Below are 17,146 nucleotides of genomic sequence, written 5' to 3' on the forward strand. Positions count from 1 at the left end.
TTTGAGTTGAGAAGCTTTCCAAAACAGAAATGACAAAAGAAGTATTCAAGATTAGTAAAAGAGTTTCCATTCCTTCCCGGCTCTATGACTAATAATATCATTTTACATGTTCCAAAAGAAAAATTCAACAGGACTTATCCCTTTGAAAATTAGAGCCTGAATTTTCTACCTTCCTTAGTGTTAACTACACGAAGTACAAACTACAGACCAAAAGCCCTAGGTTTAATAGAGCTTTAAATGATCAATTTATTATAGGACTTTAGAAAAAACAATAACTCTTACATTTTAAGAAGCCAAAACCTCTAACAAGGTCCTATTTATTCAAATGTATACCCTAAGAATTGATCACTCAAAGAGCAGCCCCAGAGATTGGCTATTAATGCCATGGAGAGGCCAAAGATAATCCCACAAGGGTGTCATAACCATACCTAGAGTGTTGGCATCATGGCTATTCCAGGCCATGAGCTACCTTGGTTCTTTCTTTTCACCTCTCCCTCATAGCTGATAACTTGCTGTGGCACATTCACAATAGTCCTTTCTCTGAACCACACATCCTAACAGTTACAAACAAGGCTACTCATTTGCTGCTCTCCAGGAAATTTTACAAGAGCAGATCGTTCAGATCTCCCCAATTCCTAACCTGCCCTTGACTTACACATTTCCATAACCTTTATCACTGGCGTACTGTCCTCCTGAGAGTGGCTTCTAATAGTCTTGATAACTAGAACTGAAATGCATCAAAGTTTTTCTTGACGTCCACCCAAAGTGTGCTGTAAGTGTTCAGTCACTGTATAAGCACAGCAAGGGAGAACGGCAAGGTTCACTTTTTATGGTATGGGAGTGTTAGTAAGACTTGTTTCCTTTTTGCTACTAGGGTCCCCCCGGTGCTGTAGGTGCCCCTGGTCCTGCTGGAGCCAACGGTGACCGGGTAAGCATGCATTTTCACTGAGTTGCATCTGTTTGAGCCGAGAGCAGTATCTAAAATTTCCTGCTTGCCCCAAAGAGCCCCAGCAATTCATTTTTATGGCTTGGTATAAAACCCACTTATTTAAAAACCTATCTGTTGTGTTGGGGCAGCAGGAAACAAATGCTATGTGTTTCAAGTTCCCTTTCCCTTCCTATAGATGTGCCAGCTATCTGATCTATACTTTAATCCCTATCATTTGTTTTAAAGTCTTTTCCTTGTTGCCCGTTAACAATATCCTAATGCACTGAGCCTTCTCAAAGCCTTCAATTGTAAAAAATCAATAAAATACATAGTGTGCCCATTTCACATTGAACAGTCCACTCCAAATAGACCTTATTTATTGTATTGCACAGATTGCAGCAAATAGATCAGCCCTGTGTCCATCTAAAAATTAAAATGTCCTCCTTCTGGTATTGTGGGCGCTGATTTATAGTGTTTTTGCAAGTGTATGACCAATACCACTTCAACCCCCAAAATGAATACAGCATTAGGCACAGTAAGAATCCACTGCATTTTATTCGGTGAGATGTGCATTCGTTATCTCTTCCGATGCAACTGCAGACTCTGACCAGAGCCCACTGTCTACCGCTGTTCCCTCTCACCTCTTGGAGCATACATGTGAGGTACATTAACAAACTCATCTTTGGTCCCAATATAGGGTGAAGCTGGTCCTGCTGGTCCTGCTGGTCCTGCTGGTCCTCGCGGTAGCCCAGTAAGTAGAAACTTGGATCATTTTGGATACGCATCACTTTTAGACATTGATGAATCTAAGATTGCTAAGACATTTTTAAATCCCTTCTCCCACCTAGGGTGAACGTGGTGAGGTTGGTCCCGCCGGTCCCAATGGATTTGCTGGCCCTGCTGTGAGTATCATGTAATGAAGGTTAATCTGAAAACATCTCAAGTGGGCAAGTAGAGTGAGTTGGAATATCTGAGCTATAACTGTTCCTTTCCAACAGGGTGCTGCTGGTCAACCTGGTGCTAAAGGAGAGAGAGGAACCAAAGGGCCCAAGGGTGAAATTGGTCCTGTTGGTCCCACTGGCGCCGTTGGATCTGCTGGCCCATCTGTAAGTGGAATTCACTGGAGATCAACACAGCCCGTGTAGTTACCCATGAAATCTTATAATTCAATATACATCAATCAAGTGCCCACTGTACACCAGAGACTATACCAGAGAGGAGATGATTTAAAAAATAAGAATTAATATTTGCATACCACTTTACAATTTATAAAAGTTTCATAAATATTGTTTTCTCTTACTTCAATAACCCCATAAGGGTGATAATATTGAAGTAAGGACATTTATTTTATATGACATGGGTAGTCATTTTAAATTTCTGGATTTGCTTTTAATGGACATGAGAATGGTCCCTTTGGAGAAAAGAGTAACATTTGTAAGAATTGTTTTGGGATTTGACTCTATCTTTTTTTTTTGCTTCCATTTAGGGTCCAAATGGTCCTCCTGGTCCTGCTGGAAGTCGTGGTGATGGTGGCCCCCCTGTGAGTATTTACGATGGACTCTGATAACTTTTCTTTCTTCAGAATCTATTAGGGACAACTTGAACGTTTGGAAATTTTTGGTAAATTTGGACTATAAAAGGATACTCTTGAGATTCAAGTTAACTCTATTCAAACAAATTCTGCTTTTGAAGTTAAGGTCAGGCTCATGGGATCTTAACTGAATTCCAGTGCAGTGTATGTTGCTACCATCTTACTTGAGGTGTAACCAAGGATAACCCCGGTAGTTTAATTGTGAAATGGGTAAAATATTTCTTTGGTGCCCTTTATCCTTTTATTGATGCTTGCTTTTTTCTGCCTGACCAAGTCCTTGCCCTTGGCATCCAGTGCTATCATAGTGACTGTTTAGAGATCCAGAGCTCCCCAGGAATGAATTCCACTAACTCCTTCCTTCTCTCATTGGATAGCAATTAATACTCTTGGTCTTTCGTTGTACCTTCCTCTGTAAACAAAATTACTTATTCAGTGTCCATTCCCTTAGCACCCAGCCAGGTGGTTAAGATAGTTATTAATGTATACCCATCAATGTGTAATAATGGCATAGTGTCTTATTTTCTTACTCTTACAACCATTAGGTAATATGTTAGCATTTCAAAAAGGACCATCGGACCCTTAATGTAAAATATGGGTGTTGCAACAGGGGGCATGCTGGTCAGGAAAATGTGTAGATATGGAGGATCTTTGGGGTCCCAGTTAAATAATGTCTTATATGAAGCTGCCACTACCTACTCCAGGTCCATCTCTGGTCACATGCTTGAGGATTTGCCAGAGGAAAAGTTTCCATCTTACCCAAATCCTTGGAGTTGGTGTTGACTGTGGAATTTTAATGTGCTTGGTTCTTAGGGTGCCACTGGTTTCCCTGGTGCTGCTGGACGTACTGGTCCTCCTGGACCCTCTGTAAGTAAATCACTTCAAAATACGTCTTCATTTACTCTAGCCAAAAGACCTGGCCTGTAGTAGGAAACTGGTCAGAAATTCTCTAATGAAAACATGCTACTAATACTTTGCTATTACTTTTCTGGTCTGAAATCAGTTTTTCTGAACCATTAGGGCAAAATCATCACAAATTATATTTTATAATGTCAGTTTAAGAGGTTTTATTCATGTGAACATAAGCCCCCTTTTAGGGGCAAGGTCTTTTTGTTAAAAATAGAAAACAAAACAGTTTTAGTCACATATCAGATATTTCTATATCTAATTACCCTTCATAGCCAACATTCTGCCTCCGTTGTTAAGGTATAATTGTTCCTGAATTTGAAGGTGGTTTGGCCTCTAATTTAATTCTGATTCAGACTCTCCTGTCAGGACTCAAGATAATTTAATTAATTACCAAGGATTAAGTCTTCCGGTTAAGGTTTCAGGGAAAAAAAATAGCAATGTTGATTTCTTGGAATCCTTTTGCAGGTTCATAACAGAAAAATATTCATCCCTATAGGCATTTAATTAAACCTAGTTGAGAGCATATGTGATTCTTTAGTTATGAACAAAATGCCAGTATTGGCTTTCTTCAAAAAGAAATGAGTGGAGTCCTCCAAAACCCAAAGTCCCATTCATTTACAACTCAGTCTTACAACTCTACACAGTTCTGAGTCCAATATGCCAGGTTACTGGTGGCACAGCATTGCTTTTCCTTGCATTTGCCATAGCCTCTGCCTCAGTTGTTCACTTTATTACAGCCTCATGAGAAGGAAGACAGGAGTTGCTTCTTCCTACAAGAAAGAATGTTAAAAAGTCCAAACATTTCCCCCAAATGGCCCAGGATATTATTTTGTTGCTTCACACTCTTTGCATCTTACTACTATCTAGAACCTCAGCTGCTGTCTTCCAGGTCCATGATGATTAACCAAAAGTAAATGACCTTGTACATTTGCTCACAGGGTATCACTGGCCCTCCTGGTCCCCCTGGTGCTGCTGGTAAAGAAGGAGTTCGTGGGCCTCGTGGTGACCAAGGTCCAGTTGGCCGAGCTGGAGAAACAGGTTCATCTGGCCCCCCTGGGTTTGCTGGAGAGAAGGGTCCCTCTGGAGAGCCTGGTACTGCTGTAAGTGATTTCAAACTCCTCTTTCTTAATACCTTGTGTTGAATTAAAATAAACCTTTTCTGCAAATGTTCAAGTGGCATATATTCATTAATGAGTATTGCAGGTTCTCAGGTAGAGCTCAATTGAGCCAGGAAATCTGTCCAAGAGATATTGAGGTGTCATAACTTCAGCAGATGCTCAGAAGGCACTAGATAGAGATGACAATAAAATGGCCCTTTAAGCTGTTGAGGGCACCTTACTGGCACTGGGATTAGAACAGAAACCCATTGTTGTGGTCATTCTTCTGTATATCAATCAACCTCAGTAAGCTACCAGTTCCTTAAACATGCATTGTCCGATATTATTGCTACTCTGAATGTGCCTTTACTAGACTTAGCTGAGTTAGAGGCCAAGGTCAGAATTTGCTTCCCAGCATAGATTCTGTAAAAACTCTATTCCACCACCCCAGATGGCTTCATTAATCTCAACCACATATTTTTTAACGCTACTCCATTGGTCTCAAGGAGGAACCAGGTACAAAGAAATATACATGCCAAGATGTAAACTCATTTTCGTCACTATAGAAAAGATTTCCTAGGATATGTCCTACTAATAGAAGGTCACTAGCCTTTTTCTAAAGTAAGGATAGCTCATTCTCACAATCCTCAAGCCGACCTCTGTTATTGTCTAGGGTCTTACAAGTAATACTCAGTATTTTTGCTCTTGTTCAGGGACCTCCTGGCACCCCAGGTCCTCAAGGTCTTCTTGGTGCTCCCGGAATTCTGGGTCTCCCAGGCTCTAGAGGTGAACGTGGTCTACCAGGTGTAGCTGGATCTCTGGTGAGCGTTTGACACCATTCTTATTCTTGTTAACATAATAAAAGATTTTAAAAGCTGCCACTTCAAATGTGACAGATTGATCACTGAATAACTCCACTTAAGATTTTTTTATTCATGGCATTTGCTTTATACAGATCACGTGTCACTTATCTAAGAAGTTTTAATACCACCTTACTTAGACACAAGCTATAAAGACACAGCTTAACATTATGCAGGATGATTTTTGTTCTTTTTACATGCTCAAGAATGATCTAAACTCTAATTGCATTTACTCCTCTGCAGCATGAAATGCTGGCATCATTTATCATGTAGGAAGAATGAAACTCTAGAAGTTCTGAATCATTCCATTAAATCTTATATGTGACAGCAACTAGGAACCATCTCATCTCCATAAACTCTCTCAACTTTATGAATTCATTTCACTTGGGATATGGGATGAAACTAGGCTCACCTTGCACAGAGCAACATTCCAAAATTATGTAAAGCTGACCATCTAAGTGTGTAGGAGGAGGGTGAAGATGACACTAATGACACTTCTTACTTTCAATTTACCTTCTCTCTCCAAACTGGAATCTCCTGGCGAGGGGTGTTTTGGGAAGGTGAGATTAGCATTCAATCCAATGAGAGGAATGTTGTTTTGTCTTCCCTGGCTCTTTAGGGTGAACCTGGTCCTCTCGGCATTGCAGGCCCACCTGGGGCCCGTGGTCCCCCTGGTGCTGTGGGTGCACCTGGAGTTAATGGTGCTCCTGGTGAAACCGGTCGTGATGTGAGTCCAACACTTGGTTTGTAAAATAAAACCTAGCAGTATTTCACCGTGTGAAACTTCATGTCCCGAGCTGAGGTTCTCTTGTTCCAACTTTTTGAACAAGGTGGTCTGTTTCTCCATAATATCTACATGTACTGACCACTCCTAGCCTTGAAAATATGAAAAATTACTTGGGCTTGGGAATGGGTCTTTAACTAGTATACTTCAAAGTTGGCCAAAATATTAAAAACACCTCTAAAAAAATCTAGGTTGCCAAAGTCTTGTTCCTATTTTAACAGTCTGAAAGAGGGTTCACTGTTGAGCATCAGGAATGATGAAGGCAAAGTAGCTGAACTATAGGGGCTGCGGGCTACAGAGCCTCACGAAGGGCCTTAATCGGCATGGTGTCTTCACAGGGCAACCCTGGAAACGATGGTCCCCCAGGCCGTGATGGTCAACCTGGACACAAGGTCAGTACCTCTTCATCTCTCTCTAATTTAAAAGCAACTAAAATACAGTCCAGATTGATTCTAAGCTTCATTTTGCCTTTGGTAGGGAGAACGTGGTTACCCTGGCAACGCTGGTCCTGTTGGTGCTGTGGGTGCACCCGGTTCTCATGGCCCCGTGGGTCCCACTGGCAAACATGGAAACCGTGGTGAACCTGTAAGTTTGTAAACACCAGTCCCTTACTAATGTCATCCTCATAGGCTTCACTTCTGATCTCCCCACACTTGGGAACTGTGGAGGCCTGGGGAGGAGAATCTTGGGCTTGGCTGATGAGTTGCATTTTTCTTTTCCAATTTACAGGGTCCTGTTGGTTCTGTTGGTCCTGTCGGTGCTGTTGGTCCAAGAGGTCCTAGTGTATGTACATGGTGAAGATTTCTTTAGAAATTAACATTTAGGGGAAGATCAGTCCAGACTGCCCATTAAGAAAATAAATAATATATAGGCTAGACTTCACATTTAAAAAAAAATTAATCCGTGCTGAGAATAACTACAAATTGCTTTTAAATCTCTTCTATTTCAAATCTCTTCTGCTTGTTTGTATTAAATACACACAAAGATCTAGCCACTTTACAGGTAGCTCAACTAAAGCAGATTAAGGGAAGAGATGGGAGTAGCACCCACATGGCTTTTAGATCTTTGCATGTCTTGAGTTACCTTTATAAACAGCTTAAACAATATTTGTGGAGAAATGAGTGTCATTTTTTTAAAGATGGTAAATGTTGTATCTGTCCTCTTTCTTTACAGGGCCCACAAGGTGTTCGAGGTGATAAGGGAGAGCCTGGTGATAAGGGGCCCAGAGGTCTTCCTGGCTTGAAGGGACACGGTGGATTGCAAGGTCTTCCTGGTCTTGCTGTAAGTAAGATGTAGACATGCAGCACGTATACGGATCTTAAGGACTTTCAACTTAGAATGATCTTCCTCAAATTTTCACTGCTATTGTTATAAAATGTCCTACATCATATTCATTTCCCATTTTCTGGCTAACTCCGTCTCTCAGAGATAATGCTATTTTATCCCAACACGAAAAGGTGAGGGTTAAGGGAGATAGAAATATACATATATTAAAATCTCTTGGCAACAATGTCTTTCAACCCCACTTAAAATAAATATAATTAGAGAAATGACTAACATTGCGCTGCTAAAATAACTTGTAGAAAAAAATAATTGAATATAATGGAACAGCCCCATTTTACATTTTCAATTTTCTCAGTCCAGAGTTCATTGAAACTGAAGTCTTCCATTCCGTTTCCAAAAATCTGTTTATTGACACGTGTTCTGAAAGTGTGATTTTCCTGTTCCCTCATTAAAGGGTCATCATGGCGATCAAGGTGCTCCTGGCTCTGTGGGTCCCGCTGGTCCTAGGGTAGGTCAATCTGAGACATTTATCTCTGAAATAGAGCCTATGACAGGCACTGAACCCCAGGCCTCTGCTCCCTTGCAGGGTTTCTGCTGACTCACACAGACTTGATGTCCTTCTTCCATAGGGCCCTGCTGGTCCTACCGGCCCTGTTGGCAAAGATGGTCGCAGTGGACAGCCTGGTACAGTCGGACCTGCTGGCGTTCGTGGTTCTCAGGGTAGCCAAGGTCCTGCTGTAAGTATGATTATGGGAAATAATAAAGGGCATCACTGACCTAAGGAATATTTTCTTCAGACTAAACCAAGATAATTATGACAACACACTAAAGTAGTCCCCCACTTCCATATGTTTTCTAAAATATGTAAAAATTGTCTGTATGTAATGAGCTGCTTAAGCCCATCCCTGTAAGTATGCCTGGGAGCAAGTTGTTTATTTACATGAACTTGATTGTTTTTCACTTCTTAGAACACGCTTTTGTGTGACGCTCAACTAAAAACCTGCTGTCATTGATGTGTCTCACTGTAACCAAATACAAAGCCTCCTCTTTCTCACTTTCACCTTTGCAGGGCCCTCCTGGTCCCCCTGGCCCTCCTGGACCTCCTGGTCCAAGTGGTGGTGGCTATGACTTTGGTTATGAAGGAGACTTCTACAGGGCTGACCAGCCTCGCTCACCACCTTCTCTCAGACCCAAGGATTATGAAGTTGATGCTACTCTGAAATCTCTCAACAACCAGATTGAGACCCTTCTTACTCCTGAAGGCTCTAGAAAGAACCCAGCTCGCACGTGCCGTGACTTGAGACTTAGCCACCCAGAGTGGAGCAGCGGTAGGTCAAGATGTCCAAGCCAGACTGACCCTTCTCACAAGTTGAGCTTTTCAAAATCGGTTCCCACTGACATTTAGAATGAAAAGGTATTTGGGTAAAAATTGCATTATGTGAAAACAAAGCATTTTCTCCTCCCAACCAGCACCCATTGACAAGCTTCTCTTAATATATGTTTTTACCCTTTTCACGGTAATATGTACCCTGATTTGATTTTTCATGGAGGAGAGGAGAGGAGGAACTGTCTAATCTTGAAAATAGCCACCATCTTCCTGTTAAATGTGGGGTAGATAATATAACAGTACAATCAAAGATGTTACTTATGAGAATCAAAATCTTTGACTAGTAATTATTAGAACCTATGCTCCACTCAATGAGAGGTTATGATCTGAGTCTTGTTTTTTTAAAAGGTTACTACTGGATTGACCCTAACCAAGGATGTACTATGGATGCTATCAAAGTATACTGTGATTTCTCTACTGGTGAAACCTGCATCCGGGCTCAACCTGAAAACATCCCAGCCAAGAACTGGTACAGAAGTTCCAAGGCCAAGAAGCACATCTGGTTTGGAGAAACTATCAATGGTGGTAGCCAGGTGAGGAATCCTACAAACATTCCTTCTCCTACTAAATAATATTTTGTTAGGATTGGTTGCCTTTTAGTTACCTACATTTTAATCCTTTACCAAAATAGGCTTATTAAAAGAACCTGCTCTTTTCTTGGGTTCCAGTTCTATCCTGGATTGCACATTAAAGATGGATTGATTGGACATATCCATACAATTCAAAGTTATTATTCAGATTTGACTTAATGATAATCACTGGAGAAACCAACTAACGTCATTTAGCGTGAAGGAGTACTGCCAGTATATAGCCCCATACCCATGCATGTGTATTTTCAGAACATGAGCTTTTCTGAATTTTTAATCAAACGTTTTCACCAACACTGTTGAATGGCTGCTGGTGGGAATTAAAGGAAAAGAAGAGGTCCAAATCTCTATCTCCTGGCTCTCATATTCTAAAGAAGTAACATACACATAAAAGCTTATCTGAAACAAGTACGTTTTTGAGATGACCTTGCCTCAACCAGGTAGTTCCTGTGTTCCTTCTAGGTAACTAATACTTAAAAGACAAGTGAATTGAGTTTCCCTGAAAAGTACCATTTTTCCTAAGGTTCAGATCTGAGTCCATTATTCCTCCCTATAGAAGACTTTTTTTTTTTAATTTGACTCTTAGTATCTGAGTCCTTCTCCACTTAACTGGAATTACCATCTTATTCTCTGTAGTTTGAATATAATGTTGAAGGAGTAACCACCAAGGAAATGGCTACCCAACTTGCCTTCATGCGCCTGCTGGCCAACCATGCCTCTCAAAACATCACGTACCACTGCAAGAACAGCATCGCATACCTGGATGAGGAGACTGGCAACCTGAAAAAGGCTGTCACTCTGCAAGGCTCCAATGATGTTGAACTTGTTGCTGAGGGCAACAGCAGGTTCACGTACACTGTTCTTGTAGATGGCTGCTCTGTAAGTAATAGTGAAATATGGGAATAGCATTTATTTGGGGAATTGGGGGGGTAGGGGGAGTGAAGTTCTAGCTTAGACCATGAAATGAACAGATGAATGAGAGACCTAACTTACTAACTTATTTGATCTTTTTTCATAAATGTGTTTATTTAAATTCAGATGGCAAATCCAGAGTATTCTTATCAGATCTTGCCTTCTGAAATACTAAAATATACACTATGTCAATGTATTAGTTGTTTGTCTTTTAACACGAGTTTCTTAAATGATGATGTGTGCTCAAAACGTAAAATTACTTGAGGTTAAAAGGGCCCCTCCTAAAATTTATAGTTATATGTACTTTATTTTCCTCATTAGTGTGGCCTACATTTAGTTTTTCTTTATGCTTTCTCTACAGTACGCTATAAATTGAAGAAAAATTAAAATTCACTAGTAGCAGTATTGCATACCCACCCAACTTTCACCACTCCATACACACACATCCTGAAAATGATAATGTAGAAATAAATCACTTGGAATATGCATTGAAATGTTTATTTAAAAATTAGACCAGTAGGAAACCTCTTACCCTAAAAACACTCCTAATGCTGCTGTTTGAAAATGAACTTGTTGATCTGGGACACACATCTTCAGAATGACACAAGCCAGAAAGTGGTTCTTATAATATCTAATGTTCATTATGTAATATAATATTATATAATATATAATATTAATAATATTATAATTTATTATTACATAATAAATATAATTATATAGTATGTAATAATAATTTAGTATTATATAATATATTAGATTTGGAAATAGTGCTGCTTTATGTATATTTTTTCTTCTCTTTTTTAAACAGAGAAAGACAAATGAATGGGGAAAGACAATCATTGAATACAAAACAAATAAGCCATCTCGCCTGCCTATCCTTGATATTGCACTTTTGGACATCGGTGGCGCTGACCAAGAATTTGGTTTGGACATTGGCCCAGTCTGTTTCAAATAAATGAACTCAACCTAAATTAAAAAAAAAGAAATCTGAAAAAACGTTCTCTCTTTGCCATTTCTTTTTCTTCTTTTTTAACTGAAAGCTGAATCCTTCCATTTCTTCTGCACATCTACTTGCTTAAATTGTGGGCAAAAGAGAAGGAGAAGGATTGATCAGAGCATTGTGCAATACGATTTAATTAATTCCCTCTCCCTCTCCCCTTCCCCGAAAGATTTGGAATTTTTTTCAACACTCTTACACCTGTTGTGGAAAATGTCAACCTTTGTAAGAAAACCAAAATAAAAATTGAAAAATAAAATAAAAACCATGAACATTTGCACCACTTGTGGCTTCTGAATATCTTCCACAGAGGGAAGTTTAAAACCCAAACTTCCAAAGGTTTAAACTACCTCAAAACACTTTCCTGTGAGTGTGATCCACACCATTAATTAGGTGCTGACCTAGACAGAGATGAGCTGAGGTACTTGTTTTGTTTTGTTCAAAATACAAAGGTGCTAATTAATAGTATTTCAGATACTTGAAGAATGTTGATGGTGCTAGAAGAATTTGAGAAGAAATACTGCTCTGTATTGAGTTGTATTGTGTATTTTTTTTATTTGATTGAGCATCGGTATTTTACATCTTATCCCCAAGTAAGAGTATGCAGAGCATTTGCCCAACATTGTCCTCTTCTTTAAATTCAGCATTTGTTCTTTGCCAGTCTCATTTTCATCCTCTCCCATGGTTCCAAAGAAGCCTTGTTTCTCAGACAAGCAGAAAAATTAAATTGTACCTATTTTGTATATGTGAGATGTTTAAATAAATTGTGAAAAAAATGAAATAAAGCATGTTTGGTTTTCCAAAAGAAAATATTGAGTAGAATTCCTTACTTCAATGCTCTTTGCAATATAAATACAGATTATAGCATTTCTACCAGCAATTAGACTGAGTGCTTCTCATTAGATAGAAACTATACAAAAAAGGCAGTTTGGTATGGTAGAAAGAGCAGAGAACAAGGACCCAGGAGATCTGAGCTCCAATTCTGACTCTGCTCCTTGTGGCTGTGTGACTTCTAGCACTTCACCTTTCTGAGTTTCAGTTTCCATGTCTAATACAGAGAAGATTCCTTCTCTGAACTATTAAACATTTGTCCTACTCAGAATACATGATGCTTAAGCAATATGACATTGTTGACCTAAGTTTACTCTGAGCAGAGGCCCATAGATGCTTTTGGTTTATTATCCATTAAGAACATTGAAAGAGTGGCTGAAAGTTGGTCTATGCACAATTAAATACTATTAACTAAAACAGTTTCAAATATTCAGTAAAAATGCCATACACTCAAATCTGATGCAACTAAGTACAATGCCTGTTAAGAGGTAATGTGTATGCTGTCAATCAGCATAGACAGTTGTGGATAATAGTACCACGAACACCTACCTGCAAAATCAAGTTCATTTTCCTCCCCTGTACCTTTCAATGACATCTTTAATACACTTAAACATAGTAATGTGTCAAGTAAAATGTTAAGATTCATTTAAAGCTTATTTCCTGTTGCAGAACAGAATTGTGATTGCAATATTTGTCTCCTGTTACACGTCATCTCAAGATTCAATTAGTTTTAAAAGCAAAAGACTGAACACGACAAACATCTAACATTAACAAGTTAGCAAAGTCTACTAAGCAAATGGTAACTTTAAATTATGATCCTTCCGCTACCTGAATCAGAACACTGGGATGCTTATTAAAATGCAGATTCCCAGTCCTCACCAACCAAATTAAGATTTAGTAAGGAATCAGTATTCTGAAGCATTCTGCAAAATGCTGATGTGCACCAAATTGGAAACCATTGGATAAGGTGATTTCCACAATCTTTTGTGGCTCTAACATTCTGTGTTTGGCCAGAATGAATCAATGTACTTGACCAAACGATATAAAGAAAGCTAAACCCCTGTGATCAGAATAATAGTACTCCCTACAGATTAGTAATTGAAATAGCCAGGGAAAACTTACATGATAACTGTTAGAAATCTCTGGATTAAATATATGCTCTGCCCTCAGGCTCACAGTACAAGAAACAACCATAAGGTTGGTATAAAGAAGGGAGAAAGGAAAGAAGAAGGAAGAAAACCAACATTTCTTGAGTACCAACTATGAGCCAAATACTATGCTAGATGCTAATAATAATGACCTTTGTCAAACTGAATCCAAATAGGAGATTTCCTAAGCCAATAGTCATTTAATAATCATTTAATCATCTGTGGGAGACAAGAAAATAGTTAAATAGTGGTGTACCTGATAGATAACAATGAGAAAATAAATAATGGTATATCCAATAAATACCAATGAGTAATAAATGATGGTACCTAAGAGATAATAATAGGAAAATAGTGAAATAAATTTTGGTATCCCAATGACATATATGAGGATGATTAAACAAAAGAAAAAATGCTTAGAATGTTGCAATCTTTAAAATATAATATTCAAGTACACTGTCATTAGAAATATATTAAACATGCATATAAGAAAGCTAAGAGTGGGTGCATTCGTGTAGTAATAACAGGAATGATTTTTATGCCTAAATTTTCCAAATTTGCTGTCATATAGTTATATTACTTTTGCCATTTACAACAAATTGACTCTCAAATTTATGAAAAGAAATAAGCAGCCAACAAGTGAAAACAATCCTGGTTGAGGAGTGGCCATCTCCGGGGAAAGTATGGTCAGCCTCCTGCTTACTTATTTTCTGGAAGAGAAGGAAAAGCCTAGCCTAAGAGTCATCATTCACCATGTCCCAGCCACTCTGGGGGACACGGAGGGGTGCACAAAGCCGTCCCAGGCAGCAGCGTCCTCAGGCATCTCACAGTTGAGTTGCAGAGAGAGAATAAAATGTGTGAACACAATTTTAAACAAAGTGTCCCCTGAGGATAGCAGAGGACACTATTAATTAACGTGAGGGAATCTCAGGAAATTAATCTTAGCCTCATGCAGTAACAGTGATATTTGGATTGAGCTGACCAGCTCTTGCCAGAGATCTCATTTCACCTTCAAGCCCTCTTTCTGGCTAACGCTTCTTCTCTGGAAGCCACGTTTAGAACAGTATGGTACTTACCTAGCCAGGAGATCCACTGTGAGTGTTGCCAGGGCCTGGGCAAAGTACTGAAGGCTTGATCCTTCCATAAGCAGCCCTCTCTTTAAAGGCTAATCACCAGGCCCAAGAGACCCTCCTCACAACACGTCCTGACCCTTGGTCCTGTGAAGGTCAGCCGCCTCTAACTTGTGCTGCTGTGAGAGCGAAGACAATTGCACATGAGAGAGGGAAGGAGCAGGTAGCCAAGATGAGGGGAGGAGACATTAATCAAGTCTGGTAAAAAGGGTCATTTAAAATTCTAAAATCAATACAGCTAATGCACTGGCAAAGAGCAAAGACACCTGAGCAATGCTGAACACATTTATTATCTTTAACGCCAAAAGACTTTTTTCTGCTATTCCACTTAATATCACTGAAAAGGAAGTTCAAAAATTGGGTTATATATAAGGAAAGTTGGAAATGTCATTTTGGGTCAGAACTACAATCCATCTAGATGAGTACTTTGCCTTTGACAGCGGCACCAAGGGAAATTTGGGAGAAAGAGTGGTTGGCACTTCCCGCGAAGCCAGCCTCAAAACTCCCATTTAATAAGCCATTGTAAATCTTTTTTGCACATAGATGTATCTAAACCCTTTCAGAGCCTCTATCTGTTTTGAAATATGTTGGTATTACAGTACCAACAAGAGAGAGCTAATGCTGAATCGTTAGCTCAGCTTCCTGGCCCTCTGATCAAGTAGCTATCCCTGTGCCTGGATCAGCCAGGGCTTCAACAACTCAGTGTGCTCAGGGAGCACCAGTAACTGCAGCAATGGGGCCGTAGACGGCCCATCATGACTGACTTATCTCTGTGGTTCAATGAAATGAGCACGTACAGGTGGTCAGCAGCCAAGGTTATAAGCCCCAGCTCCACCACTGACTAGCTAAGGGGCCCTTGGGAAAGTCTCTTAAGTTATCTGAGAATTTGGTTAACATCCTTGCTCTCAGAGATTTCCATTAGCATACCTGCTCTACCTATCTCACGGAAGCATAGGAGGACCAAATGGGGCATGTGTGAAAGTGCTTAGTGAAGTGTGGGCACGTGTTACTAGTCATCATTAGGTCCAAAATTCCCAGTCACCAGTAGTCACCTCTTGATTTAATATCCTATCCCTGGCCCTCCCAATTTACGGAGAACAGAGCCTAGAGTTTAAATTTAATTAGCACCACTCTCTAAATTGGTAGTCTATCAATTTTGAGTCATGTCTCCGAATCAGTAAAAATATGAGCTCTTACAACTAATTTTGTTTATTTATTTATAAGTGTTATACGTGTACTATGGGATTAATATACTATGTGCAATATACAACTTACATGGAAAAAAACTTTAAAAGACAGAAAATAAATACAAATTAAAAATTCCATATTCCAGTGGATCATTTTGCACACACTCTGGGGTGCACGCACCTCCCAGCCCCATTTTAGAGACTATTTTCTAAACAAGGATTCGTGATGGGCTTCAGGGAAAAGCGGAACTTCAACGAACTCCGGAAATAGAATGCTAAATTCTGTCTATACGTGCATTTTTCTTGGAAAAGATTCACGACTTTCTTCAGATTCTCCCAGGGGCCCATGACCAAAAAAGATGTTACGATCTACTGCACAAAAGTCTTACGTATTCATTAAATCCTGGACTCCTCTGAACTATGACTTTCATATGTCATCTTGGGTCTCGTACTCAGAACATGCTGCTGCTCCTATCCTATGATCTGAGAGAACCAATCAGCATCAACCCAAATTAAAACAGAGGTTTATCTTTCTCTCTTCCACTTCCCTGTGGTGGGCCCTCTGCCCTACACTTTAACGAGGCTTGGCAGATGTCTTATGACCCAGCCTGTACCTTACAACGTCAAAATGCACCTGTCCATGGAACCTTTTTAAATAAGAACAAACAAACTCAATAATGGAGATCGATTAATGAGTTATTCCTCTTAGGTAAAATACGCAGATGTTAGCTATAGTTTTTTAAAAGAAGAAACTTTAACCTAAAAGAGATTGCAATTCCTGGCGCCACAAAATATTGTAAGGACAGTAATTGAAAGATGTTTTTCAGGGACCCTCAAATCACCTCATAGAATCAAATGTCTCCTCCTGATCTGGCTGCTCCCAAGTAGAGCTATTATTCTGAGCCCAAGGTATGAGAGTAATTTTGTCCAGAATTAGCAATCCTAGTGGATTCTAGAAAGATGTCCTTAAAATGCAATTCACTACATATTTATCTTTAAACACAAAATGTATTTTACTACCAAAGTGAATATTTTTTTTCTAGTGCAGCATTGTTCTTGGTGTCCAATAAGTTAATTTACCATAAACAGCATGAAAAAACCCAGAAACAATTTTTCTAAATGGAATTTGTTAATGCCAGGCAGGATAAGAACACCTACTCATGAACCACTGCACTGAGTGGATGGCCCTTCTCTCCCTACGGAATGTCACTTCAAATTCACTGCTCCCCCTGCTGACTGGATAATAGAACACTCCAGTCTTCTAACTGCCACGTGCACACCCTCAGAGAATGAAAACGCAAATTTCGGAGGAGAAAATAGAACAGTTTCCTGTGTTTATTTCCTGTCTGCCCCAGACACAGAGCCTTCTCTCCAGCTTCCAAAGCAGTCTACCTTCATGTCCTCGATGCTCTTTTTTTTCCTTACTCTCTCTATTCTTAATCTCTCTCCCAATGGAGCTAGTAAATGAAAGTCACAGGGAGGCAAACATAATCTCAAAAGCAGAATGGCCTTTTGGATGA

The 17,146-nt window shown here is 39.6% G+C and overlaps 1 protein-coding gene across 1 annotated transcript in view; it reads left to right on the forward strand.

Annotated features, from left to right (window-relative positions):
- Positions 1-11,613, forward strand: part of COL1A2 (collagen type I alpha 2 chain) — a 35,230-nt gene extending 23,617 nt beyond the window's left edge. The window contains exons 34-52 of the mRNA XM_004431357.3: positions 875-928; positions 1,626-1,679; positions 1,777-1,830; positions 1,927-2,034; positions 2,415-2,468; positions 3,330-3,383; positions 4,364-4,525; positions 5,236-5,343; positions 6,002-6,109; positions 6,505-6,558; positions 6,644-6,751; positions 6,896-6,949; positions 7,340-7,447; positions 7,905-7,958; positions 8,080-8,187; positions 8,520-8,778; positions 9,186-9,370; positions 10,061-10,303; positions 11,145-11,613. Of these exons, the coding sequence (XP_004431414.1) occupies positions 875-928; positions 1,626-1,679; positions 1,777-1,830; positions 1,927-2,034; positions 2,415-2,468; positions 3,330-3,383; positions 4,364-4,525; positions 5,236-5,343; positions 6,002-6,109; positions 6,505-6,558; positions 6,644-6,751; positions 6,896-6,949; positions 7,340-7,447; positions 7,905-7,958; positions 8,080-8,187; positions 8,520-8,778; positions 9,186-9,370; positions 10,061-10,303; positions 11,145-11,291 (2,076 nt within the window). The 3' untranslated portion in view covers positions 11,292-11,613. The remainder of the gene's footprint in view (positions 1-874; positions 929-1,625; positions 1,680-1,776; positions 1,831-1,926; positions 2,035-2,414; positions 2,469-3,329; positions 3,384-4,363; positions 4,526-5,235; positions 5,344-6,001; positions 6,110-6,504; positions 6,559-6,643; positions 6,752-6,895; positions 6,950-7,339; positions 7,448-7,904; positions 7,959-8,079; positions 8,188-8,519; positions 8,779-9,185; positions 9,371-10,060; positions 10,304-11,144) is intronic.
- Positions 11,614-17,146: the final 5,533 nt, after the last annotated feature.

This window comes from Ceratotherium simum, chromosome 1, assembly GCF_057802395.1.
Source record: "Ceratotherium simum simum isolate JZ-2026a chromosome 1, ASM5780239v1, whole genome shotgun sequence".
NCBI classification, from domain to species: domain Eukaryota; kingdom Metazoa; phylum Chordata; class Mammalia; order Perissodactyla; family Rhinocerotidae; genus Ceratotherium; species Ceratotherium simum.